At 37.1% G+C, this 27,993-nt stretch overlaps 1 protein-coding gene across 30 annotated transcripts in view; it reads left to right on the top strand.

Moving 5' to 3' along the window:
• Window positions 1-27,993, top strand: part of AOPEP (aminopeptidase O (putative)) — a 191,473-nt gene that overhangs the window by 22,180 nt on the left and 141,300 nt on the right. For all 30 annotated transcript variants that reach the window (XR_010468925.1, XR_010468924.1, XR_010468927.1 and 27 more), the window contains exons 4-5: window positions 6,543-6,693; window positions 10,879-11,127. Coding sequence is in view for 16 of the 30 variants with exons in the window: in XM_065045811.1 (XP_064901883.1) it covers window positions 6,543-6,693; window positions 10,879-11,127 (400 nt within the window). In the remaining 14 variants the exon portion in view is untranslated. The remainder of the gene's footprint in view (window positions 1-6,542; window positions 6,694-10,878; window positions 11,128-27,993) is intronic.

The raw sequence follows: 27,993 nt of genomic DNA, 5'->3' as shown, positions 1-27,993 counted from the left end.
ACTTGTTTCCTGTCTGCACCTCAGTGGTGGCTCTGTGGTCTAAAATATTAAGAGCGAGAAGGATGCTTTTGTGAATTTCTAGAAATATAAACCTTGGAAAACTATTCAGGCAGTAAAAATTGGCACAGATCAGTTAAAACTGATACTCTCTTAGACCAATTAGCTAGTTGAAAAGGCTGTATTGTGAAAGAATTATTTCCTCATTAACGTTGTTTTGTCACTCTAGTTTGAAAAAAAAAATGAATAAAGAAAAAAATCAGTTGTGGGGAAAGGCATTTAAAAAATACTATTAATGGAGTGTTGAGAGTAGTATGAGGCTACCGTATTGTTAATGGTAGCACTGGGACTTGGTCACATGAAGTCAGCATTCTTACCCTGTGGAGAACACAAGGGACTTTTGTTTAAATCTTTGTCATTGTTGCTGTGGGTCATTTTTTGTTGGTAATTCATATATCAGCTTAAAGCTTTGTTTGTTTTGGTTTTGTGGTGTATGTGGTGTGGAGTTATTTTGGTGTTTGTTTTGGTTTTGTTTGTTTGTTGCTGTGCGGGTTTTTGTGTCTGTTTATTTGTTGCTATGTGGGTTTGTTTGTCTGTCTTAATTTTCCAAAGGCTAACTCAGTATATTTCCTTCCCTAAGAACTCTGAGAGAAAGAAATACTGTAAGAAGTCTTTAATGGAAAGGCCAGTACAGAGGAAATTACTCATTTTAGCTTCACTGTGCTAATGAAGTGCTGAGTGAAAAGTGCAAAGTGAACTGGGAAGAACCAACTGTACCATAAAAGCCGTCTCCTCTAGGAGCCATGTGACAATGGCAAAGTTTCCTGCTGAACTTTACTGAACTGAAGCAGCAGGAGGACCTACTACACTTCTGTCCTTACAGTTTTCCTTCTGTATCTCCACAAGATTGAATTCCCAAGAGTGTGGAAGATTTTGCTTATTTGCAGATATATGTGAAACACACAATTATTTACACTAGTTTTGATAGCGTGATGCAAAGGTGTTGGTTTTCTTTAAAGGTAGTAGGCATTGTGCTCCAGTACTTCTCAAAGACTCAGTAATGGCTGAGACACTCATTATCTTGATGCTTACGTAATCGGTTTTAGAGAGCTGTTTGAAGTTGCAAAAATTTACAAAACAGATACAGAGGAAAGAAGGGAAAAGAGCAATATCGTGAAGAATGAATTATTTGAAAACCAAAACAAACCCAAGGCTCAAGTGCTAGTCTGAAGCCTTAAATAAATTCTTAAAGAATTTAGGAATACAAATTCATTAGTTTAATTAGTAGGACTTTTATGAGTTAAAAAGTACAAAATTATCTGTAGTGTTAAATATCTTGTCCCACATAGAATTTGTTAGGCAATTATTCAGGGCATATGAAATCTATCTAACTTAAAATTTTGTCTTTGTATTTTTAAAACACACCTAAAAGCCTTTCAGGGTAGCTTCAATGAAAATGACTTTTCTTTGTCAAATCATTTACATACATTATGGTATTGCTGTGCTGCATATGTATAAAATCATACATAACTGGCCAAACACAGAAATATATTTTTAAAAATGCAGTTTCTCAGAAAGAATAAGCATTTTGGCAAGCAGTTGTGGATTAATTTACTCTGAATAGAATTACAAGTTAGCTGAATATCTTCTTTTAAAAGTCATACTTATAATGTATGCAGGCAGACAATAGAAGAGCAGGCAAGGATGATACCTTCATGCTTTTAAACAGAGATCTACATTCTGCTTCACAGACCTGCATGTCTAGATGTGTGGATGCTGTGATCCAGAGCATAGCTACACATAGCTCACATGCCCAGATTCCTCATTTTGCACTTGTATTTGCAGGTTTTGGTAATAGTGTACTTCTGCCTGTAGGTTCCATTTTTGCATTCTGTCTTCTACAAAACTATGGCACATCCTGTCATTTGAAATAAAGTTAGGCCACTAAAATACTGATAAAATACTCATAAAATACTGATATGTCACTTACTCAAGTACAAATGGTAACTATTCAAGTATGACCTAAAAGTGCTTAAAAATGCCATGCATTCTTTCTGGAGTACTTAGAGAACAAAAATCTATCAGAAAAATGCAATTGACCGTGTCCTTTGGGAGAATATTTTACAGGAGCATGAAATATACGTGTGTGTGCACGTGTAAGGTGAACCATTTAAACTTCGGATTCACTTTTCATGGCTCGTCAGGCATGTTGCCGTAACACATAGAAGGTGCAAATATGTATAGTCACAAACACCGTTTGTTTCAATTCATGTTCAACAAGTAGATATTCAGCCATTAAGTGTGAAACCGATTGGCTTGCTTTTCGTGTGTTTACTCTACCCTTATGTAGTCTTTGATCTTGTTTTGCCATCTCTGGTTCCAGGAGGAAGGTGTATTCTGCCACTGGGAGGAAACATGGTGCTAAAGAAGCCACTGCTGCTCTGTAGCTGGCAGCAACAACAGTTGCTTTTGTTTGTGTTCCTCTCACTTTTCACATGGCAAAACAAAGGAGTCTAGTACTTTTTTTGACTGATCTCCAACATCTATCAGGAGCCACAGCATGGGAGTTGACAGCTCATCACATGCTACTCATCCCTCCCAGCCAGTGTTGAACTAATGTTCTGGCAGGAATGTGAGGATGCTCTGTGGGAAATTCTGGCTTTCAGATGAGAGCATAGATCTCTGCAAGTTACAAGGAGTTTCAGAAAGCCAGGGAGTTCTTAATCCTGGTGCTCCAGCCAAATAGTTGTTTTGGAGTAACTACTTATTTAGCTGTAGTTTTGTATATTAGAGCTAGTTCTTACTTTGGATATCAAATGCTGTGTGGGACTATGTCTTTTTTGCTCTTAGAAGTAGCTGAGTTTTGCCTTTCTTTAGTAAATCATGGACACAATACATATTTTGTGGTTTTTATATTTATGTTAGTGCAAAGTATTTGAGGAAAAATGCACTAATAACTAAAAAATACTCTTAATCTTCTTGCATCTAACATTAACAGATGGTGACTCTCAGGTGTTCCCTTACTTATAATGGACTCCACAGATTCAAACAATCTTAGTGGTTTCAAAGACAGATAAATGCATTAAAAATTCTAGGAAATAATTACATCATTCATCATTATTATTTCAAGTAGAAGAAATAAACGGCCTTTAAATTGGTCTGTTGCACAATTATAAATAGATTATAACTTTCAACACTTTTAAAATATAGTCCTAAATTTTGCATGGGATGTTTTTAGTTATACCTTATAGAATAGGTGATTGTTGTTGCACGGTTTGCACAGTTATGACACATTTGCTTTACCGAACTGGAAAAAAAAAAGTTTTTTAAATAAATGCTTTCAAAATTACTTGTAGAAAAAATATTTTGAAGGTATTATAATTGCCTAAAATAATTATGTGTTGGAATCAAATTGCTTTAAAATTAATTTTGGTTATAAGGAGGAGCATTACACATAAAAGGACAGGGGTGCTCTCCCTCAGTTTTTCCCATGGACTAAGGCCAGCCTAGTCTCCTGTTTTTCCTAAAATGGCCTTGCTTAGTCAGAAAATGTGTTTGTGGTACAGAGCGCTGATTTTGGTCAAGCAAGCCGACTCCCCGTTTGAGCGGCACTGTTTTCTCTTACCCTAGAGGTGGTGCTGTCTCCACAGCAGCCGTTGGCAAGCCGAGGGCACCCTGGGGAAGGGGAGAGCAGGGAAAAGGGGAGCTCGTGGTACCAGTCTGTGCCCTGGGATACATCTGAGGTTACCGATGGAGAAAAACAAAACAAAGCTCGCTGACCTGAAGAAAGTTAAAGAAAGGCAGTGAAGCTATGGGAGAAAGGAGCAGGTTGTGAGCCAGTCTTACCAGTAGTGAGAGGAGAAGACATAAGATAAATGAGGGTTAGACTGTTTGAAACCGTATTTCACGGTAATTGCTGTAGAGAAGTCTTGCCTGCATAAAGACCGTTTCGGTCAGTGATCAGTGAACACACTGCAGAGAGAACTCACTTGTCATGCCATCGCATGTGATTTCAGTTGTTCAAGACAAAACAACTGTAGGATAAATATATATTTTTCCTACACAGTTCTAGAGTATGAATGCAGAAGCCCTGCAGGAAATGGGTTCAGCCCCAGTTAGGTGTGTAAAGATAGTATAGATCTTGGATCCTGTTCTGGGAGTATCCAGAGTTTGCATGGTCTCTTTAATGCCTGCACAATAGAAGGGGCTTGGAAAAATACAAGGATCTGTATGTTAGCTGCCTTTTCCCCCCCCCCCCCCCCCTCTCTTTTTTAGGGGGGAAATCCTAATTTAGATAAATCTTAAAACAAAGAGAAAGAAAAAACTGTCTTGGGCACCTTCACCCTTTTGCAAGGTTTGCTCCAGCTCTGAACAGCATGTATTGGTTGCTAATTCACATACATTTTGAATGCAGTACATGCTGTTCTTCTCTCCAGACCACTAAACTGATTCCCCATTCATTTCGAGATTCTGTTCAAATTACCCTTATTTTTTAAAAAAACCCTATGTCCTTGCTTGCTCCAGCCTGTCCTGCTAAACTTGTTTCTCCCTGTAACCCTCTCTGCTACCTCTGTTCGCATGACACAGGCCAACACCCTTTCCTTTCAGACAATCTCCTCACTGTTGTGAGAGCTTTTCCTTTACACCTCCTACCCTCTGGGACAGTTTTCTGTGACTGTCTTTTGACTTCCACACTTGTTTTAGAACACATTACTGTTTTTCCATTATGATTTCTCAAATTTTCACTCTTCCTCTGCTGTTACTTAACTCTTAAGGTTTTACAACTCACATAACTTCATGGAGCATTTAATAATGCTTTGTATATAACATGCTACACAATGTATTGTAGACCACCTATGGGCCTTCTCTGGTATGCATTTAAATCAATGGTAAAGCGGCCATTATCTTCAGGGTTTGCAGGCTTGGGCCTTTAGCAGTTTATATCAATGAAACTGTTTACATCAGGAGTTTGGTATTTCAGAATAATAAATTGTTTCTGTCCTGAGTGACCTCTTTCTCTCAAGGTGGCATTCACTTGCCTTGGCTCATTTGTAGCTGTGGTGAGTTAATAAAAAAACAGAGGGAGAGGGAGGGAATTTGGCAAAACAGTTATCCTCTTTGTTCCTAATGTGTTTGGAGCAAATACATTCTTTCTGCTCACATACTGACAGGAGATTAGGAAAATTACAGGAGTAATACATACTCATCTGACAATAAAGTCAAAAGGTTTTTGATGCTAGTGGTGGATTTTGCCAAAAGTGGAATGGAGTGAAGCAGTGTAAGTGGTTGCTAGTGCATCTATGAGACAGGGGCTTTATCTGCCTCTTACAAGACTCCACAAAATCCTTCCTTTGGACAGCTTGACCTTTTATGATCCTTAAGGTAGGAAACCCAGAGGTGCTTTGCTGCAGCTTATTTCTTTTCCTCTGTGCATTATGTCCTCCTCTGGATTGTGTTTTTTTTCCCTTCTTTTCCTTTTGACAGTGTTCCATAGCCCTGGTCAGAGGATTATTGCTAAATAAAAAGTATTATTGTTCTCTTAAAGTAACTGAAGTTTGTATGTTTCCTCAGTTGCCACAGCTACAGTTATTTGCATATGATTCAGCAGGTTGTAACTCATGCTATACTCTTTCCAAAAGTAATTAACTTATTAGTATGGCGTAGTAGCTGTATTTGTGACCATAAATGAGTACTTGAATGTGACCCTTAAGCTATACCCTTTCTAAAGGAACAAACAGAAAACCTAAGCAACATTTAGATTAATGAGAAGCATGCTGTCCTAAAATATCCTCCAGTTTATCCATACCTGTTCATAGATACAGCCATCCTATAGTGTACTTTTTGTCTTCCAGCGCTGTGTTCCCATAATGGTAAGATTTATCATCTTTTAACCTTCTAATAGACTCTCTAATCGTGTTTTAGCAGTTCCTGCATTATCATGACCAAAGCATTGACTTAGGCAATATCCCATCTGATTCTAAGCTTTGATTTCTCACTGCCTGGATGGCACGTCATGTACCTCAGCTTGTCAGGTCAAATTCACAAGCACTGGTGGTTTTTGTTAGAACTTGCGTGACAATTTGGTTCTGTCCAGAACACAAAGACAATATTTTGTTCTGTGTGAGATAATACAGCTAAGACAAAATCATAAGGCCATTGATCCAGGGTTGAAAGAGTTAAATTTTAATCTTTTTTGTGTATGGATCTAAATATGGTATTAGATTTCATGTCTGATGCAATTCTTGGGCAGTAACAGTACAGTCGTGTTAAGCTGCATTAATAACATCCTGCTTATGGATTATTTATGAATAGATAAAGACATCAGCAGACAGAAGGAAGTTTCAGGTGTAAGTAAGCAGTACTGAACACATTTGTTACCTATGACTGCTCTTACCTGTCTCAGTGAAGTTATTTTTCTTTCCTCAACAGAAATACTGGGATGCAAGGAGGGAGGTTTGGCTCAAAATCTCAAGTACATGAAAACATGAAGTATTCAATGTATGCTGTGATGGATGAATCTGTACAGATGTTCTTTTTATTTACAGATATCTTGAGCTGGTACTACTATGTGACTATGCCAATGCCAGCATCCACCTTCACTATTGCTGTGGGGTGCTGGCAGGAAGTTAAACAGCAGTCCTTCACAGCCCCTATTCAGACGAAGTTTTCCTTGCCATCTTTACAGGCTGATTTCAGGTTGGTGTTCACAATATTGTTGAAAAATGAGATACATGGGTAGCATTTTGATTTACTCTATGGAATGTGAAAGTGAGTCATAACAGTACAGGAATCAAAATAGAACTTGTTTAATCTGAACAGAAAAATAATTCCAATCTGACAGGAAAATAATTCCAAAGGTATTATTTCATGGGTAAGGGCGTGGTTCTTTTCTGTGAAAACAAGCTGCTTAGTGAGCAATAGGGTTAATAAATCCAAGTGTCCTCTGGGTTTGGATCTTACATCTTGTGTCTCTTAATGCCCTGCTGTAGCAATACCAGGTTCTCCCGTGTTTCTCACAATGCCTGGCTGTTAAGATCTTTCATGCTACAATATTGCCTGCTCACCTGCTTTTTTATTCCTGTCTTGTCCCATCCCAGAGGTGGAGCTGGCCTGTGCAGTGGTTTGCCTGGGATGATGTGTAGTGACTGTGTACATGAAAGACCTCTTGCAGTGGTCCCATAAAATACAGTTAAACCACTGATTCTTTTCAATAAAAAATACTCTGTTGTCTAGTACATGCAGTGCTTACTTAGCTGTCTTTCTCCAAACCTGTGGAAATATAGTTATTTTGAATACATCTATTCTTCCTTCCAATCTGGTGAAAACTGCTCATTGAGTTTAAATTATTACAGAGCAATGAATGAGCAGAACAATACTATATAGGCCTGCAAATGAGATTTGAAGCAAAAAATTAAGTCCCTGGAGAGGTACCACTTGCTTCCATGTGTATTCAGCATAGCTAGCAGAAGACTCAGACATGGCACTTTATTTCCTCACATGTTGCTCTCAGCTTTTCAAATTCATAGAGTTACAGAATCATAGAACAGCCTGGGTTGGAAGGGACCTTCAAAGATCATCTGGTTCAGTCTTTCCTGGGAAGGGAAACGCAGATGCTGTTATCTAGCACCCATTGCTCCTTGTCTTCTCCTTGTGGCTCTTTGTGAGGAGAACGCCTCTACGCTCTTTGTAGATGCCCTTTCAGTACTGGAAAACTGTGATGTGGTCCCCCTGAGTCTTCTCCCCTCTCTCTGCCCTCTCCCCTCTTTCCTCTTTCTCCCCTTTCTAGCTCCTTCAGTCTTTCTTCACAGAGCAGGTTCTCCAGCCCTTTGATCATTTTGGTTGCCCTCCTTTGGACCTTATCCAGTCTGTCTGTGTCTTTTTTCAATTGTGGGAACCAGAACTGGACACAGTATTTCAGGTGCAGCCCAACAAGCACTGCATAGTGGGGTGATCCTGTTTCTATCTCTGCTAGTAATGCCCTTGCAGATGCAGTCTTCATTGCCGCAGCAGTGCAGTGCTGACTCATATTCAGCTTGTTGTCCACCAGGAGCCCTTGGGTCCCCCTAAGCAAGGCTGCTCCCTAAACACACAGGTCCTGGCCTGTGCTGGGCTCTTTGGTTATGTGGTCCCAGGTGCAGGACTTTGCAGTTGTCTTCATTGAACCGTGCACTGTTCTTGCTATCCGATACTTCCAACCTGCCCAGTTCTCTCTAATAAGATTGTTCTCCCTTCTGATGGCTTCACCTCACTGGCCTCATTTGATCCTGTCAGCAAACCTGGTAAGGTGCTTTCAATCCTGCCATCCAGGACATTTGTGAAGATGTTGAACAATGTGGGGCCCAGCATCAGTCCTTGGAGCACTTGTGACAGGCTGCCAGCCTGAGTAAAAACCATTCATCATCACTCTGAGTGTGTCCTGTGAGACAATTTCCTGCCCATCTTACACACCACCCATCCAGTCTATAGCTTACCAGTTTGTCCAGGAGAAGGCCGTGGGAAACGGTGATCTTTTGTGGAAGTCCAGACGAACAATATCCGCTGTTCTCCCCACGTCAACAGAAAATGTTATTTTGTCATAGATGATGATCAGGTTAGTCAGGCTGTATTTTTTCTGTTATGCATGTAGAAACTTAGGTGAAACAATACTTGCCTTTTAGATAGTTGTTTTGGGCTAATACTGTCTTAACATTAAGACAATGGAAGTCCTTCCTGTTTTGGTAAAACTAGTGAGAATTTGGAACTTGAGGATGTAATAGGGATTTCTTATTGGAATTTAAAATTAAGGGATTTTCAAGATCAGTAAGACATGCCTATTCAAGCTTTAAAATAGTTTATAGGTTTGATAAGCTTTTATAAATTATTTTATGTTCATTCCTCTACTATTTATATATTTATAATATGACTGCCTTTACAGAAGTGTGCTGTAGATTTTCACTATATACTCCTCTCTTATGTATAGCATGTTCAGTAATGGAATTCTTATTGATTTGGTGCAAGAGATTATTCTGACAGAGTGTCGATAGAATAAATGAAAGCTATCATTTTCTGTATAACTTCTGAAGAAAGGGGAATGTTTTTGTAGCTTTTTGTGGAGAAAATTAGTGCAAGTTTTAATCAGTGTGATGGTCATTGGATGAGTTAACTGGCACGTGGAGTATGATGTATCTGCAGCAATTGAGTTAATGACTGGAAGAAACAGAACTGATGCATTTCAGGGGAAAAAAATTACAAAAAGAGGTCTCTGTAAGTGTCCTGTCCATTATGCATAGACAAAAAAGAAGAGCCTAAGTGTACAAGGTTGTTTTGCAGTTATTTAGGATGTAAAAATCTATGTCCTTAAAAATCTGCTATTATAGTTATATCTGTTTAATCTTTATTTGAGAGTTAGCCCAGCAGAGACTTCTTACTTATTTTAGTTTGTAAGACTAGGTAACCACGCAAACATTTGGCACAGTAGCACACATTTCTAGAAAGGGCGTGAAATGGGTAGAGAAGCAAATGTTAAGGTAGTATCTTAGATACGGTAGTGGAGATAAGCTCTTGGGCAGCAGGAAAAGGAAGGATTTCTGAAAGAAGTTCAGCTGAAATATGTAATGTAATTTATGTCCAGGTGCCAGTGCATTTGACATAAGGAGACTGTATCAAAGGAAATGTTACGTGGGGCTAGGGTTTTAAGTAAGTTTCTTATCTGCTTGTGGTCGGGAAGGGCTTAGCAACTTTTGTAAGAGATAGGGTGCTTACCTTTCATGTTCTTGCCTAATCTTAACTCTGATAGTTAAATACAAAGTGACATTGTTTTAAAGCAGAAATATACTGGGTTAGACCACCCTTGGAAAAAAATTGTATAATGATGGATGTAGTTTCTTTGCATATGTGATCAATGAAATAGCTTAGGGTCCACTTCTTTCACAGAAAGAGTTACATAAGATGTTGAAGTGTTGGCACTTCAGCAAAATGAAGTCTTTTTCTACGTGTTATCATTTTGTTTAGTGTCAGCACTTGCCTGGATCGTGATCTTCCAAATATAAATCCTTTGGGTGATGCCAGGTGCAATAACAATAAGTGCTTTGCCTGTCCAGGCATAGTAGAACCAGCTTCCTTCAGTTGAATTGTCAAACCAAGGAGAGGCTCTGTGCTCTACAGAAGACATGCTAGCAGGTGAAAACATGAACCTGATTCTTGCTCAGATATGAGTCTATTTTGGCAGATAAATTGCTGTGAAGTTATATGACTCAGTGTTTAGGAAGGACTGGATTTATTCCTCGTTCCTTCCAGCTACAGCTCTGAATATCCTGTAAAAGTAATGTAAAAGTAAGCTTGATCCTAATGTGATATTTTCAAATGTCTACAGTGACAAGCCTGAATTGATATCTACTGTTGTTTTTTACTTAAGAAAAAAAAAATCAATAAAAATTCTTGGAGAACTTCAGTAACAACAACAGAAAAAAAAAAACCCAACCTGTTGAATTTCAGTCTAATTGCACTTATTATATTTGTGTTAATATGTACAAAATTATATTTTCATAGTTAAGTTTGAATAGGAATTCTGTGAGTAAATATTTTTGTATTGTTACTTAGTTATCTTCATGTACATTTTTAGCACTTGTTCTTTTGATGCATACCTATTGCAAAACCAAGGTTTGACTAGTCGTGTTTTTTTAGTTATAAGTAACTATATCAGTTCTACGCAGACACATATTAATTAGTGTTTTCACAGCACTGCACATGTGTGAACAGTGTGAGAATACAAATGACTTGGTTTTACGTGAACTATGTTTTATTCTGATGTTTAAAGAATATCCTCGTGTTAGCATAGTCAATTGTGCACATTTGTGGCATCATACTTAACTTCTTTTGTTTGTTTGCTTTTGTTATTGTCAGGTGGCATGAAGAAATCTGTGGTCATGTGGAATATCCCTGCCGTTTCCAAAATCCTGCTGCCAGGTTGCAGGCAGTTATTCCTTATAGAGTTTTTGCTCCCTGGTGCCTGATGGAACACTGTGAAGAACATTTGCTTCAGCTCATTCCTCAGTGCCTCTCAGCTGCTTACACCACACTGGGTACCCACCCATTTTCCAGGCTTGATGTTTTGATAGTTCCTTCCAACTTTTCCAGCCTGGGAATGGCTAGGTAAAGAAACTCCTTAAAATCTGTCTCATCTCTTGTATTTGGTTAAACTCCTTTCATCAGCTAGTTAACAGTATCAAATTGCTATCGATATAAAGGTGTTGTGATATTTTTCTTAAACCAAACTTTAAACTCTAGTTCTGGCTTCATGTAGGTAGGTTTGTTTGTATCCTTTGTGCTGTCATCTTTAATTTTAGTTTTAACAGGGCCCAGGGAAGGAAAACATAAGTTCCTTAGACATATGGGTCTGAAATTCCTCATTTGCCAAACTGAAGTTCTTTTATTGGTTCTAGTGATTTCAATACTCGATGCTGCTATAATTTTGTCCTGTTTTCTTTTGGCATTGATTTTACTGTTATGTCTTGACAGAGCAAGAGCATGTTAAAATCCAGATCCAGAGTTATTTGTAAGCCTTTTGTGATTGGTCAAAACTGAACTTTGGAAGCTGAGTAAGACAAACTGTAAGGATTAATTAATTATCAAGTTTTCATGAAATTACAGAGAATAAAATTATTATTTAAATATTTTTGGTTTTACAGTATGATTCCCAGTTCTGGAATTACAATATAATTTTATCTCTATAAGTTGTAAGGCAATGCCTAGCAATTGAAATTCCCCATTTACTTTTTGTTTTTCTTAAAAACATATGATATAATGTTTGTTAATTGCAAAGAAAGAAACAATGGTTTTATTCACTGTGTGCCTAGTGCCAACTGTAGAGTGGATTCATTTAGGCAGATGGATAAAACATCCAAGGGAAGAATTAAAGGCAAAGCTCTGTTAAAAAGATGAGGACTGAAAGGAAATGTGTATTCCCAGACTATCAGTTTTGTATTTTGGAGGTCTTGAGGCAGTTGCTGAGTAGGTTTGAAATCTGTAGCAACTTCAACAAATTGCACAAATTGCCAGCTTAGATGAAACAGAAGTTTATTTCTTTTTACAAACTGCATAATTAATCAAATAAGGAGACATTTTGTTTCATGGTGTGTATTTTACTTCTTATTTTTGTAGATTTTTTTTATACAGCTTTCCTTTTTCAATCTTTCTTTGGGATAAAAGTAGAAAATTATGCTGGCACATAATAATATGTTATAGTTTTTAGTATAAGTTTACTTTTGTTTTGTTTATGAAGATTTGTAAAATTTAAAACTTAAGCATTCAGTGACCCTCCTCTGTCATAAAAGCCTCATTAACTTGTAGTTACCATGTACTGGTCACTGAATTTTCATTTATAGCTATTAATTCAATGAACTCCTAAATGAAAGCATCAAAAACTTACACGAGTCCTGGTTGCTTTGGGCACCTACCACAGACTATATTCTCTGATGCTTTGCATAGTGCTTTGATTTGGAGGTAAGCGTGATGTTGCGTACCATGTTCTTGGAGCTGCTTGGTAGAGCTGCTTAGCGATTTCCTCTGAGTTGTCAGGCAGGGTACTCAAAGGTTGACACAGATCCTCATAGATCATCACTGTAATTGGGGAGGAAACTGGCCATTTTAGTTAGCTGTGTGATTAGAGCAGTGATCAGAGGAAGATGTGCAAATAGTGCAGACTGAGCGGGGAAGGGGAGAGAGATGTCTAGGCCAAAATGACAGCATGCAGTGGGAGAAATCTTCAAGATTCGGTTGTTGATATGCTATTGCTCTTTGGTAAGTTGTCAGAGCTTCCCCTGCATGTACCTTTCCCAGAATTTACAGGGAAAATACGCCTGCAGGTTATTCTGTTCCAAAACCATCTGTGGTTATCTGAGTCCAGATTGTGCGTTCAGAATATTGTAATTGTGCTTTCTTTGTGAGGGAGATGAGAAAAACCCTATGCTTTTCTTTCCCTCTTCATCTTCTAACCACTGTCAGTTCCAAGTGATCCATATCACTGAATATAAGGATGAAAGAAAGGGCATGCATACTTCCTGATGCTTTTCATTCAACAGTTCATCTAGCCAGGCACATCCAGATTTTTCAAAACTGAAATAAAGGGATAATTTAAGCTGTTTAAATGTCAAGCTGTATTTGGACAGCAAAGGAAATTATTAAGTGACTCATAATAGCTTGTTTGTTCTTGTTTCATGTGATTTTTCAAATAGAGGCTTCTGTGTATGTAGCAAGCCAGTTAAATGGTTAATTCCTTTGCATGCAATGATAATTACCTAAATGACTTCAGTTAAGAATAAGCTATGTGCAAAACCATGTCCAAACCCACATTAAAAAAAACAGTTAGCTATTATCTTGGGTTAAAAAGGGTGCTGTAATATTTATTTTTTTATCTTCTAGTCTATCTGTAGCAGTATAAACATAACACAGCATGCCAGCACAAAGGAGCTTTGTTTTGAGAATTCTAATTGTACGCCTGTCTGCCAGGGAAGGAAGCAGTCATAAATTTCAGTCATTATCTGAAGTATCAGGGCTTTACAGCATTTGGCACTTTTCTTTTTCTGTTCCTCATTAGCCAGTAGTGACTGTGTTTTTTATACCCCCAAATACTTCCCTTTCTTTAAGGGGTATGTTTCCCCAACATTTTAGACTGGTATGAAATGGTGATTGTTCATAGAGTGACCGAATTAGGTGTTTTAAGCTATTCCAGCAGCTGCTGCTGTGGGTCAACTGCATTTCTCTTCAATTCTGACAGATGCTTGATGAAAAAAATCTAGTTGAAAGCATATAGATTTTACTTGTGTTTTCTGCACATCTCTTTCTGTGTTTTTTAATTTGTTATGGACTTCTGTATGGAAGTGGGATCCTGACTGTATAAAATAATTGCAGTCATCCCCTCTTGCTTTCTGCAGATCTTTGAGGCTGGAGGATTTAATTTTGCACTCTCTCTTTGCTTTACACTATTTTAGTTCAAGTGATTCAGTATAGCTTCTCCCAAATTTGTGTCTTACATATTTTTGTTGGTAATATTATGTTAAACTGTACATAAACTAAATGAATAAAGCACTGTAGACCAAAATTAAATAGCTTTAAAGCCAGAGATTCAGTGCCTTCTGTAGAAATTTGGGAGTTTCATGAATACCTAACAGCACTTAATTGTCTGATTTTAAGTTGTCTCACTAGCAGAAGGGAGTGAATTGGATGAAAAGGAGTAGGGAAGTGTGTCCAGACAGCAGATTCCAGAGCTCCTAATTAGAATGTTCAGGGAAGAGAACCCTGACCTCACACTACACTGAAAGCTGCACATCATTCATGTGCTCATGAGCTAAGAGTTTAAAAGCTGGGGATTGAAAGCAGCACCATATTTTGATGCTGTTGATGATGACATGCTCCCTGAGGAACTGTCAGCCCCATTGGCATTTAAGTAGCAGTTGTTTCACAGTTGCAAATGCTCTCATGTGAGCCAGTAGTTACCCATGTGAACAAAACTGGCTGAAAGACTTCAAATAAAAAAATAGTCTGTGTGTTCCCTGGTGGTTTGCACTCTTCGAATCAGTTCATTCCCAGTTCAGTTTTGTTAATCACATTTGAAATCCTAGTGTTTCAAAATCTCTTCCTGCTGACTCAGTTTCCTTTCCTTTTGGCAAAAGCTGAAGAGATTCCGAATTATTTCATTCCCCGAAGAAATATTTTTTAATACAGAAACTAAAATATTTTGTGCCACCTGAGCCTCTGCTTGAGATCTTGACTTCTCTTCCCGTGTTTAATTGTGTAAGCACTCTTTCCTCTTCTCTTCTTTCCTCTTCTCTTCTTTCCTCTTCTCTTCTTTCCTCTTCTCTTCTTTCCTCTTCTCTTCTTTCCTCTTCTCTTCTTTCCTCTTCTCTTCTTTCCTCTTCTCTTCTTTCCTCTTCTCTTCTTTCCTCTTCTCTTCTTTCCTCTTCTCTTCTTTCCTCTTCCCCCATAGGGGTTGTAAGCCTTTGTTTTCATTGAGTTGAAGTACTTTTTTGAAACAATGGCCTTCCAAGTTCTTTGTTTCCAGCATGTATAGCCTAAATAACTTAAGATTACTGCTTTTTCTGTTTGAATTAATGTGCTTTAGATGTACTAGTTTTGTAGTAAGTGCTAGCACAAGGAAGAATTCTTAGCCAAGCATTTTGTGTCATAACTTGACTAGTGACGTCACATGTTGCTGGGAGCTAGAAGAGTATGATGAGAAAAGTGTCCCTTTGTAAGTACTATGCTCTTAGTTTTTCCTTGAACACTTAGTACTAGTAACTGCTGGAAACAGAATAGTGGGATAGATGGACTTCTGGTCTTACCTGATTTGACTGCTCTTACATCAGGTTTGCCCATCAGTGCTAGCAAGTAAGTGGAACCAAAGCACTTCTGAGCAAGATATTGACATACTCAAAACAGGATTATAATCTTAAGTTATCTAAATACTTTTTAGGCTCTAAAATTCACGGCCTCATTTTCAAGTACTCTGGACACTCTTGAAACCCAAATGGTGTTCGGAGACAGAAACACAAGGAATGCTTGGCATATTTGTAAATCAGGTCAACTTATATAGCTGGCTAAATATGGATTTAGCAAGCCCACTTTCAGTTCCTATTTATAAAGATCTTAGTCACTCTTCTTCTCTCATGTAAGTGGTCTTTGATGGTATTTTAAGAGGAAAGAATATCCTTTTCTTCAAAACATGGTATGTCAGCAGAGCTCTTGAGTCTTTTCCAGGCCATGTCACTAAGGTTGTTAACTTTTTCAATTGAAAAGGGAGGCAAAAAAAAAAAAAAAAAGAAAAAAAAAAAGGTCAAGCAGTCTCTTTGATCTGTGCATCTGTAGCCACCATTTATCCAGTCTGTATGTTCTGCAGTGTTACAAAGACAACTGATAAGTCTATAGGAAAATCAGCCAGGACTGTTGGAAAACATCCAAGTGTCAAACCTAAATGTCAGTCTTTAGCATTGTTCAGTCTCACTGAACTTTTACTGTCTCAGCTGTGGAAACCTTTTGTGAGTGAATATATTTGTATACATTTTTGCACAACATTTTCAGTTGTGTTAATTTAAGAAAATACTTGCATGAGTAATCCTTAAATATGAACTGTCCTTAGTCTGTTTCCAGGAAGAAATAACCATGTACAAAAATTAAAGTGAGAAGTAAAATTGTGATGTCTGGAGAAAAAAAAAAAAAAAGGTATTATTTTTAAACTTATTTTTGATTCATTATATAGTGGAGAATCTTAACTTGAGTCTTGCATATTTGTTTGCTTATGTGTGTATTTTGGGTTTGGTTGGTTGGTTGGTTTTTAATATGAGAGACTGGTAATTGCCTGAGATTTTTAATCCTGATCCTGCAAATGGTTTTGCATGCCCACAAATTTACATGCAGAAGTCCTTGTCTTTTCATTCAAAAGCCATACTTGCATCTTTACTTAGTGTATTTGTTGGCAGAAATCATGACTTATTTAAACATAAGTGAACTTTGACTGAATTATGCAAGTGACTTTGATGTCATGTGAATGTAAAGAAAAAGCTATTGAGCTTAGACTTCCTGGAAATATTTGCAAGTAGTGCTGGTTTGGTATCCATCCAATGTTGTTTAAAGAACGTGCAGCTTGAAATCCACAGCAGAATCCACCTAAGAGGAAATCATATCTGCTCTTCTTGTGCTACTAAGATGAAGAGTTGAGCAGGATATTTGGTTGAAAATACCATGAAATCCATTCATCAATGCAAACAGAAGTGCTAAAACAGGACTGAGCATTGAACATGCTTCTAACTCTATGTTCTGTTTCTCTGTCCTGTTTTAGATGACTAGCTATGCTGAGTTCTTTATGAAAGAATGTAAATTACCATATTTTTTTTCCCCAAGGCAGTTTCTCCAGTTGGCATTTTTTCATTTGGAAAATTATGTATTTTCTAAATCACACACAAATAGGTAAACATTGTTTATTTTAGTATTGTGGAGATTACCTATGAAACCTCTGTTGTCTATGGTACAAGGACTACCATAGTGTTTTGTGAGTAGAGAGATTCACTTTGGTATACATGGAGTTCCTTTTGAATAGTAGCTGTTGTGGCAGATATTTGGCACATTTCCTACCCTCACACACTCTGATGCAATGCTACTGTAAATAATAATTCAGTATACCTATGTTTAGCAAAGGGGCTCCAGAGATTTGCCTTGGGGAACGGAGAGGGGAGATTTTTTGAAAGAGAGAAAACGTTTATTATCTATTTCAAATGTTGTTTTTGTTTTTAATACCAGAAAGGTGGTCAGTCCTGGGTGACATAATGTTCAAAATTCACTGTAGGCTATACAGGCTATAACCTACAGGCAGTTTTGAATTCAAAGAGATCTTGGATCTGTCTTCCAGCCATCTAAACACTTAGATAATTATATTTTGCTTTAATGTTTCCTGTCTCAGATTTGTCACTGTCCTAGGAATTTGGATTCAGTTTTTAGTGCTATAGAATTTAATTGGAATTGTAATGAAACCAATATTAATCTACTGATGGGGTAGCAAATTGGTAATATTTACTTTTGCTGAAGCACTGCTTTACTATTTCAAAAAAAATAAAGTTATTCAAAATACATCCTGGTTGGAGTCTCACTAATTCAGAGTCTGCAGTAATTCAGAGTGTGTGGCTGTACAACACATGCATATGAACTTAGTGGTATTTCGGCATTGAGAGCACGTTCTGATTCTTAGCTGGAGCCTGAAGTGTAATTTGCTACCACTGTAATCACAGTCCTTCATCCAGTTGTCATTTTGGGATCAAAACAGGATTTGGAGCGCTTCAGACACTATGTATTTCCTTACTAATGTGCTGAGTTGCCTTGTTGGTCTATTAACTCTTAACAGATGTTCTTTTGAATGTAAACCTGCAAAGAGGATAACCAAGCTCATTTCTTGATGGAAAACAAAACTTGTTTTTCATCATTTCATAAAATTGCTACAGTCAGAGAAATATTATTAGTTTAAACCAATATCAGAAATAAGATTCATTGTTCCTAAGAGAATGTCCCTCTTCCCCTTCAGAATGATATTTAAAAGATTAATAAAGCAATGAGATTTCTTACCATCAATGCCTCTTTTTTCCTCTTTAGTTTCTTGAAAATAAGTACTTACAAAATAGAGAGTTCTTTAATTTTGACTTAGCAAATATGCTTTCATGTGCTTTGAATGGCACTGGAAAATGCCCAGTTCTTTGTAAGAAACATATCAGGTTTTCTGTAAGGTAGTTTCTTAAGCCAGCTTCCTTTCAGGATTCTCGAACCAAAGGCAGTCTAAAAATTAAAATAATGCACTAATTAAATATATAATACTTATGGGACACCAGCAAGCACTAAAAGACCTATCAGGTCTTATATTGGCATTTTCACTGATGTCAATTATGTTTGACTGCTGCAGAACACTGAGAAAAGAGAGAATAAAAGGTTAAGCACTTTGGCTGTGACAAAGAAGGATGTAGAAGTTATCTGCTGCATTTTTTTAAAAATTATTATTTACCTCCTCCCACCAACTAACAGTCAAGTTGTTCTCCACTGTGTTTTTTGACAACATAAAAGGCAGTTGATGTTCTTGTCACTACACATTTCAAATATTAAACATGAGACTGTAACAGAGGAAGCCTTGTGGGATATCTACATATTTTAAATATGGTGTGGCTTTTTCGTGGTGTTTGTTGTTGTTGTTTTTTTCACTATGCTTCTTATAGTGCCACAGCAATAGCTGCTTTTATACTTAATCTCCAAAGGGAGATTAGTCAAATGGCTTGTATAACCACCACAGTTCAGATGACATGTCATTTTGTGTTAGTGTGGTATCTTAATGTAACATTTGTGCAGGAGTGTGTATTGTTTTCCTTCCGGCAGCAACTGCCTAAAGCAGAAAACAATTTAGTAGTCTACTAAAACTGTGGAAGCAACCACTGCAGCTTAAAGTGGATTGAAAAGGCTCTACAGTAATGTAAACTCCATGCTCTGAAACTACATCTTGAATTGAAACCAAATTCCAGCAATACTGCCTGATATTCTCAGCAGTCCATGGTGGACCACTCATAGGTCCTCAAGACAACACTCACCAGGACCCAACCAGATCCATAAGTGATCTTGTTGCCTCTGTATTATATCAATCTGACAATCATGACTTCCTGGCTTTTCAGTTGTAATATTGCTGCCTCTTCATGGACACAAAAGTGTAGAAGCTGAGTTCACAGTATTGCATCGCAGCTCTCTCTGATGAGACTTGTTCAGTTGTTTCAGTCACCCATTCTCTAAGACTAACTTGAGGACATTGCTAATCTAGAAAGTGGCGATGTTTATTCTTACTTCTGCTAGAAGAGCTAGTTTGAATGGATTTTCTATGAACTGGTGCTAAAAGAGCCCATTTTTCATATTGCTCCTTTTTCTTCTTCAAAGAAAAATGCAGAATAGAAGCTCTGGTATGACGGAATTCAAGTCTAACTTGATTGTAAAGCAAGTGGAAGGGCCACAGAATGTTTACACACAGAAGATAACTCCATATAAGATTTATATTTCTCCTAGTCTGTGAGTTGAACTCTTTCTGCTGGTTTTGGTGTTTTTCCAGAAATGTGATTGTCAGGTAATTTAAAATGACAAACACACAGGGGCTTTTAGAACTTTTGAAATAAACAAATAGTGAATTATTTACTCCAGGGCAGAAATTCAAATTTATTTATTTTTTTTTCTTCCAGAAAGCTTGGGAAGAAAGACAAATTAAAGGAAAAAATAGTGTAAACTCAAAATAATCTGGATAGAACGTTTAGAACATAGGCTATGTAGTGGTGAAGATTAGGTCTTTCTCTGCAATTAATAATTTTTCTTGTAACCATGTGTTCCTTCCACATTTCTGCACAGGCTTTCCTGAATATGTACTTTGGCTTATTTGTAGTACCAGTATTCATATTGACAGATTCTTTGGCAGGAAAAAAACTCAACTTATCACAGCCATCTTCTGTAGTTAGTGGAATCATTTATTGGTCATTAAGAATAATTTCTCTTCCACGGCCACCAACAGAACTTGTAAGATTATTGTTATGATCTTACTAATTTTTTATCATTAAGTGGTTGGATATGGGTTAGATGAGGCCTTAACCCTTACATTCCTTTGCAGTGAGGATTTGGATCTCATGGTTTTACGGTGCTTTAGGGCTAGTTTCTGTTCTTAAAACTATGCAATTTCTCCAGTAAATTGTTACATAAACAAAATCTGGTGCGAAAAGCTCTGACTTCGTATGAATCAGGAGGTGAGAATCTCTTTCTCGTCACAGTTGGGGTTTCATATATGTTTGGTGGTTCTTTTAACTCTGAGACCTGCTGCAAGTACTTTGTGATAGGCTCATTCACTCTGACTAAGGTGACTTTATCTTCCTGGCCCTTGGTTTGGCTTTCCATCTTATGTACCCTTGTCCTCTTTGAAAACTTATCTTAAGGTATCTTCTTCAATAGCACTGGCACTTGGTTTTTTTTTCTCCCACTTCTTTCAGCTGCTGCAAGTTTATTTTTTTCACTTCCATAACATTCACCCCTCTAACTCTACACTATTGTGTGGTAAAGGGTCTTTTCCTCATGTATGTTGTAATTCAGTACTAGCTTTGATCATGACCATTCAGTTAAGTCTTCCTCTGCTTAATGACTTGGATCCTATACTCCCTGTATTTGCTGTTCTTCTCATTTCTTTGCTGTCATGACATTCTGTCAGCTGGGAAACTTCATTTCTGAAGGATAGCATTATCAGATTAATGATGTTCGGCAGCTTATTTTACCTTAGAGTGATCCTTTTCATTTAGACATTTTGTTAATTTGTTTCTCTCTGCTCAGTCCCCAAATCTGTCAGCGTGAGCTTCACAAGGGCCTAGATCAAATTTCTCTCACTAAGAGGGAATAGCAAAGCATTCCTTAGTGTCTCATGATCCATTGTTAGTTTTCTAAGCAAAGCTCTGACATTCCCTTGCTATATGAGGTCTGACACTTCCCTGTAACTTCAGCAGTAATGGACTGCAAGCTGGTCTAGAACACCTATGGAATTCTGAGTTTGGACCATAATCTTTAGGAGACTCCAGTATGCGTCAAAAAGCATCATTTTAATCTGTCACATATTCTGTGCTTTTAGAATAGTAAATTCAGTCTGCTTGGCTAGCATTACTGTTCTGACATTTCAATGCTGATTAGTTAAATTTGCTGCTGAATCCACTTCTGAGGTGTGATTATGATGTTCAATAAGCGGCTGCTGCCCTTTGGCTGAGAATGCAGAACTCATTTTTCAACACTGCCACCACTGGATGCTGGCAGCTTTGGACCCGTTTTGCCAAGGAACACAAATTCCTCTTTCTTTCTGGATTCCTTCCACTATGTATAACTTCCAGCTTCTTTACACACCACTGTAGTAACATGTAATGTTTCTTTCTTTAAAATTAAAGAGTCTTCCACTTCTTCAGTTTGGGCGAGAATGTTTGGATGTGAGCATTCAGGTGGTTTACCAGAAAGTTTTCTATTTTTAGATGAAAAAATCTGGTTGTTTACAAGGTCTAATGGATAGCAGAAATGCTAAGAATAGCTTAGGCAGTGTTACATTTTCAGCAAAGTACACATTTTTGGTAGATATTGTAAGAAACACAGGGTCCAGCAACTGTGGAAAGATCTTATGATCCTTTACTGTTATTTTTGGAGTGTTTGTGTGTTGAGGGGATTGGCTAGCTTTCCTTTATGATTTTTTTTTTTCCGGCAGTAAGGTTGAAAGGGATGTGGTTAGTAGTGCCTTAAAGCTTTTGCTTGAAATGAGCTCCATGGATGCTGACTTAAGTCATGGATCTTTTGTCATGGAGGCATGTAAACCTGTGAAATTTAATTGACCTAAGTGAGTTCACATAACTGGTTTCTTTAAGTCAGTCTGGACATTAGTTAGTGAGTACATTATGTCCCTCTTTTGCATGGAAATTAGGCTCAAAACCTAAATGTAATGAACAAGTTTGCAGTGCCTCAGTGTTGAGCTAATTTCTAGTTTAGAGATCAGTATGCTTAGGTACAAAAGTCAATAACTTTACAAATGCTTCTGAATATGCCTTTATACTTCTGCTTAAAGAAAAAAGGCAAAATAAAAATGAGACAAAAAGGAGTCTCAGAGACCCCACACTGTTACTGGCATTGACTGTGTTAACAAGTAATATAGTACTGTTACAGTGGATGAAAAAGTTGATGTAGTCACTATGGACACTGCTACATCTAGAGTCCGTACAGTTGGAGAGATGTACTTTGTACTTGATTTAGTCTGGTCCCCTGAGCTAAATATTCCTTCCTAAGCACTGAAGATGTTCAGAGGAGTACATTTTTTTGACACTGTTATGTTCCTGTCATGGTGAAATAGTGCACAACTGGAAAAGAGAATCCTCTCTGGCTTCCTCTGGAAGTAACATAGGGTACCTGCACCGAAATATCTGAGAGCTGAAACTTTGGAAATGTAAGTGTGAATGACTGGAGAATTTCTTTTAAAAATATACTGTTGGTCTGAATGGAAACACTAGCATGGGCATAGCCATTATCTCCCTGCAGCAATAAACTTGCTATCAGTTGCACTAAGTAGTTTGCATACGAACTATGTGGAACAGTGTTTAACTGTACAGTTGTACATAGTAACAACATAGCATGAGGAGATTTTACAGTTGGGAAAGGTGAATTTATCTAAAATAGAACCTGAAACAAATTATTTCTGTGCAGATGTTGGGCTCTGGATCAGTTACCATGACATTCAAGTCCTTAGGTCTCCTGGGTTCTTAACTTGGCAACCACATGCAGATTTTTTATATGCCTTTTTGGCTATGCCTTTTTGTACCCTTTTGGATCTAACAGTGATCAGTGTTTCCATTCTTTTCCCCTTTGTGAGTGGTCACGCTTTGATCACTGCTCTTTGTGTCCGGACCTGGATATCTTTTTGAAGCTTAGGTGAGCTGTAGTCTTGATGACTTTCTAATCAGTGTACCATTAACACAGGGTGTCCTGAGAGCCTTGTCCTTGCTTCCTTGCTGTGTGTTTCTCGGGGTGCCGCCACACCCAGGCATTCCCATTCATCCTCTGTTCATGCCTACTGTTGAAGTTTTCTGCAATACTCCTGCCAAAAGTCAGACAGTAATGACATTTGATCTTTTGTGGCTTAGTTTTTGCTCTCTCTCAACATTTTTTCAAAATGGCTTTTTTAAATGGTAAACTCTGAGGACAACTTGTGGCTGTGGTGTTAAATTTGGACTAGGCTATGGCTGGAAACCAGGAGAGTTTTCAGCAAGCCATGTATGCCAGTATCAACCCTGTAAGCTACAGTTAGGTAGGGCCATTGGTCTTCCTGCTTTTCCCCCTCTTCCCCAAGGTTCAGCTGCTCAGGACCAAGGTGCTCTCCCTCATCCTGGGACTGGCTGCTTGGTGCAGATGGAGTTTGTGAGGAATTCCTTTGAGCGCCTTTTGTTTTATGTTCTATTTCCATTTTAAACATAGTAGTAGTAGTGCTATATTAGTTTTTGGGTTTTGTTTGGTTTTTGTTTGTGTTTTGTTTGTTTGTTTGATTTAAATTAAACTGTGTTTATCTCAATCCATGAGCTTCTCCCTTTGCTTTTGATTCTCTCCCCTATTTGGGAGGGGAGGGGATTCAGGAGAGTGAACAATTGGCTGTCATGGTTAGATTGCTAGCCTGGGTTAAACTGCAACACTACCATATCATAACCTTCATTAACTGGGTTTTGGATGAGAGTTGCTGGTGTTCTGCAAACAGCTGATAGAAGCAGCTTTAAGCTATGTGTGACAAATGAAGTTTTTGGAGAGTTTTGTGTAGAGCAGCCATTTCTTTTTGTACAGGTTCTGGCTATTTTGTTCTTTAGCTCATCATTCCTTGCTGGTGCTATGTTGTCTGCTGGAAAGCTTTTTCCATCGAGGCTGGAATCATTTGCTGGCTGGCCTGGAGACACCATTCTATCCTGACAGGGAGCATTTCCTTTACCAAGAGAGTCTGGTTTGGGAGTGCATCAAACCTTTGCTTTCAGATTGAATTTCCACAAAATTTAGATTAAATTTCAAGGCTTTAAGTATCTTAAAAACACTGTCATACAAGCACAAAACCCTAAAAGACCATATCAGGTTTCACTGTGGTGGAAACCGTGGTGATCTGCAACAGAGGGGGAAACTGAAGAAAATCAAGCTTTATCCAGGGGGTAAGTGTCAGTGGGATTGATCTGATTTTACCAAAGGGAAAATTGTTGCTCATGCTTGCTTAGTATAAATATTCAATACTGCATATATTTATTTTTTTTATATGTATGTATATTTAAAACCCCAAACCCTATCAAAACATGAAACATCTTTACTTCTGCTGTTCCCCTGAAGGAAGGATCAAAGAAGAAACAATGTGCAACAGTTGTTAGTCACATGAGTTAACCCAGTCTGATTTATAAAACTCTGCAGAATACAAATTTGCTTCTAGTTACATTATTGCTAGTAGATCAGCTCAACTGAAATCTAGTCAGGGTAGTACGAAACCGTGCAAGTATAAGAGAACAGAATTAGTCCTGCCCACACATATAGTTTATTTAGATTGTAAGGCTTCAGTAAGACTTTCCAAAAATTTATGTGGTTGTGTGTTTATGTTAATTAAACCAATTCTGTTCAATGATGAGCTTTTGTTTATACACAGTGTGTATTTTCAGGAATTGTTTACTCAAACATGTAAAGACTGTTAAAAGATTCTGAGATGATGAGTCCTATAGCAGTCTGTTTTTTTTATGATTTATTTTTCTTCATTAGTGTTGCTTTAAAGCTTAACAAAAGTAAGTTTTTATATTCTACAGTCTACACATACATCTTTTTCATTTACCAAAACTATGAAAAAAAATGTTTTACCAGTGCAAGTATTTGTACTGTATCTTAATTACTATTCCAGCAATAATAAGTTGAAAATTATGTGTATTTTATTAGTTTTTCTTTTCCAATGACATAGTATTTTCATTCTGATAGCATTGTCTTTTGAGCGCTTCATTAATATTCCCTTGGGAAGTACTGCAAAAGCTAATAAAAGATATTAGGATGCATTGATAGAAATCTCACTCCTTGTCTAGCAGAGCATAACGTAGTCACCAAGAATTTAACAGGTAGCTCAGTAGTATAACACTAAGAACTCTAGAAAGTTACTTTAATGGTAAATTTTTATTGTTTAGTTGCACAACACAAGTTAATAAAACTAAATCAATAATAAGTATCCTAAGGTAACTCTGAATTGTATTTTTCTTTTCACACATGTACCTGCCAGGCATTATGTATGCAGTGAATTAGTAACAGGTATAAGCTATTGAATACATTGCATATTTGGTGTAAAACTGTACTGTGCAAGCTTGTGTAATACATTCTGGACACCCTGAAATTATTCTTTTAGTGAGAAGTAGCTGTGTGTTCAATTAAACTCTGTGAAGGTAGGTGGAAAAATTTTGTAGAAAAGAGGATAGAAATGTACAGAGGATGTTTCCAATGATTAATAGCAGTGATAACATTTTAGTTAACACAGAAGTTTTTTATTTCCCTTTTGGGAGGTGTTTTTCACTTGTTTGACACTGGAGGCAGTGTATGGGCCCTATTTTTAAAACAGAATTCAGCAAACTAATATTGTGGGCATCTAATGGCGTAAGAAGTTTAATTAATGTCTGCATAACAAGACTTAAAAAGCATTGTTTGATACATTTGTATTCTAAGTTGCAGATTAAGGTAGTGTTTAAGGAGAGTAGAACAGGAATTATTAATATTTTTCTCCATCTGAAAGTGAATTGTTTTTTACTTCTGTCTTTCTCTTTAGTCTTGTATTATCTTAAATACGATCCTTTGTGGAGTCAAAGAAGGGAGATTTTTCTTCTTTTGTGACAATTTTGTTTATTTATGAGCTTTTACTTGTGGGTTGTTGTAATAGTTCATCCTAAAGTGGACACATGTTTGAACTCCTATATAAAACCTATTTCTAAACAGTATAGATTACTGCTCAACAAGAATGGTGACTGTGTCAGAAGAGAAATATCTTTCCAATAATAACCACTCTGAAAGCAGAAAATAACAGAGCTGTCAATTCTGTGAGATGATCCAGATGAAGATATCAAACTTCCATCATTATGTTTTCTCTCTGCTTAAAAGTAATGTCATACATAAATCACATTATAGTGACAGCAGACCATTAAAAACTGCAAGCCAAAAGATTAGGAGAGTTCCACTTGTGATTTTTTTTCTTTGTGATTTACTGCTACTTAGAATGAATTTTAACATAGACTAATTTTAAGTGAAATGGACATGGTACACACAAAAATCTGATAGCTGCATTATAGTAAAGAGAACTGCTAGCATCTCTAGAGGTCAGCACATTTGTATGGTGCACTGCCTCTTCTCTGTCTACTCCTATTTAGTCACAATTATCTCTATTCCCACAGGTTTTCTCAGAGTTGCCATAACTTCCCAGTCTCATTAAAAGGTCAACAGCCTCCACAGTTCTTATTCTTCACAAAATCAATAATAGATCTCGTAGTTTTTGGAAGTATTACTCCCTGAATGTCTGTCTGAGGCCTGGCAGCTGTTCTGTTGCATGCTCTCAGTTTCCATTGGGAGCCGAATGTGTCTGCTGTTTTTCAGAAAGTGCTTATCCTTCTATAGATCACTGCTCTTCCTTTGTAGCTAGGTAGGAAATTTCATAACCATAAGTGGCCTAAAAATTTTTGATTTGATATAATATGTCCTGCTCTTTCGAAACGAATCTTATTAATGCTAATGGACATAGCATGCTCACAAAGAGGGAGAAGGATAACCATTTGTCTGAGATTTTCGTAGTCTTTGTGATGTTATTTTGAAAGATTTCTGGGCTGCATTCAGGCCTAAGATTTTCTTCACAGGGTTCCTGTTGACGTCAGTGGTAGGTATGTTTTCATATGTGGAGAGTATACTCATTTGCTTTTAACTACATAACATATGGATCAGTGCTTAGATACCAAGATTATAGGAGCCAGAGAAATACCTAACTACAGAGACATGGGTGGAATGGCTAAAAATATACACATAGTTTTAGATATATTAATCTACTATAGTATGTCTAAAAATGCAAGGCATTCTTAAGATATTGATCTTGGCACTTAAAAAAATGAGATTACTCTGTGACCATTTCCAGTCAGTTTATAAATTTAACTTTCATTTGGATAAAAAATAAAGTAAAACAAAACTTTAAATTAAACTAGTCTCAGTTGATGGATATATGTGCTGGAAATATTGCCCTCTACCTTGTATCTTGTGCATAGCCAGATGTAGTCAAGCACAAATTATCCAGATCTGAATGTAATATTGTTGTGCTGTAATCTTGTTGTGAAGGTAATGATACAATATCACATTAAAAATGGTGGTTATTACATTAAGGTTTTGTTTTAGTCTGCCAGTTTGTTCCTTTTCATTCTGATTAGATTTCGCTTTTACCATTCCAAATTGATAAAAAACCAAATATTTCCTGTTTATAAGCTGTTATCACACAGATATTTTCTTTTTCTGTTCTTGACTTGACTAAAAATGTGAGATGTATTATAAATCATAGCTAGCCACTTTCTCACATCATTTTAGCATTCTGTTTTCCACCTGTGTGTGGTACTTTGCCTTGTGATTTTTTTTTTGAATAGTCAACTTTATGCCTTTTTATGTTGGTTGAAAATGAGTTTACATTTTGAAACTTGCAATATGTCTACTCGTGTGTATCTTTTTGCATGTATTATCAACATATTTACCACTACTACTGCATGTACAGTGAAAAAGAGTACATTCTGTGTGCAGTGTGTTTTTAAGTTGGAGCTAAACCAGTTGATCACTTTCTTAATCCAAATATGTGTGTGCTTCTGGTAGCTGGACATTTGGAATAAGTTGAAACTCTAAAAAAAAGACATTTTTCATTGTTCTTTTGTTTGATATCAATTTTAAAGTGTTTTTCTG

The sequence above is a fragment of the Columba livia genome, chromosome Z (assembly GCF_036013475.1).
Source record: "Columba livia isolate bColLiv1 breed racing homer chromosome Z, bColLiv1.pat.W.v2, whole genome shotgun sequence".
In the NCBI taxonomy this organism is placed as follows: domain Eukaryota; kingdom Metazoa; phylum Chordata; class Aves; order Columbiformes; family Columbidae; genus Columba; species Columba livia.
The sequence above is the reverse complement of the archived record's forward strand: the minus strand, read 5'-3'. Positions and strand labels throughout refer to the sequence as shown.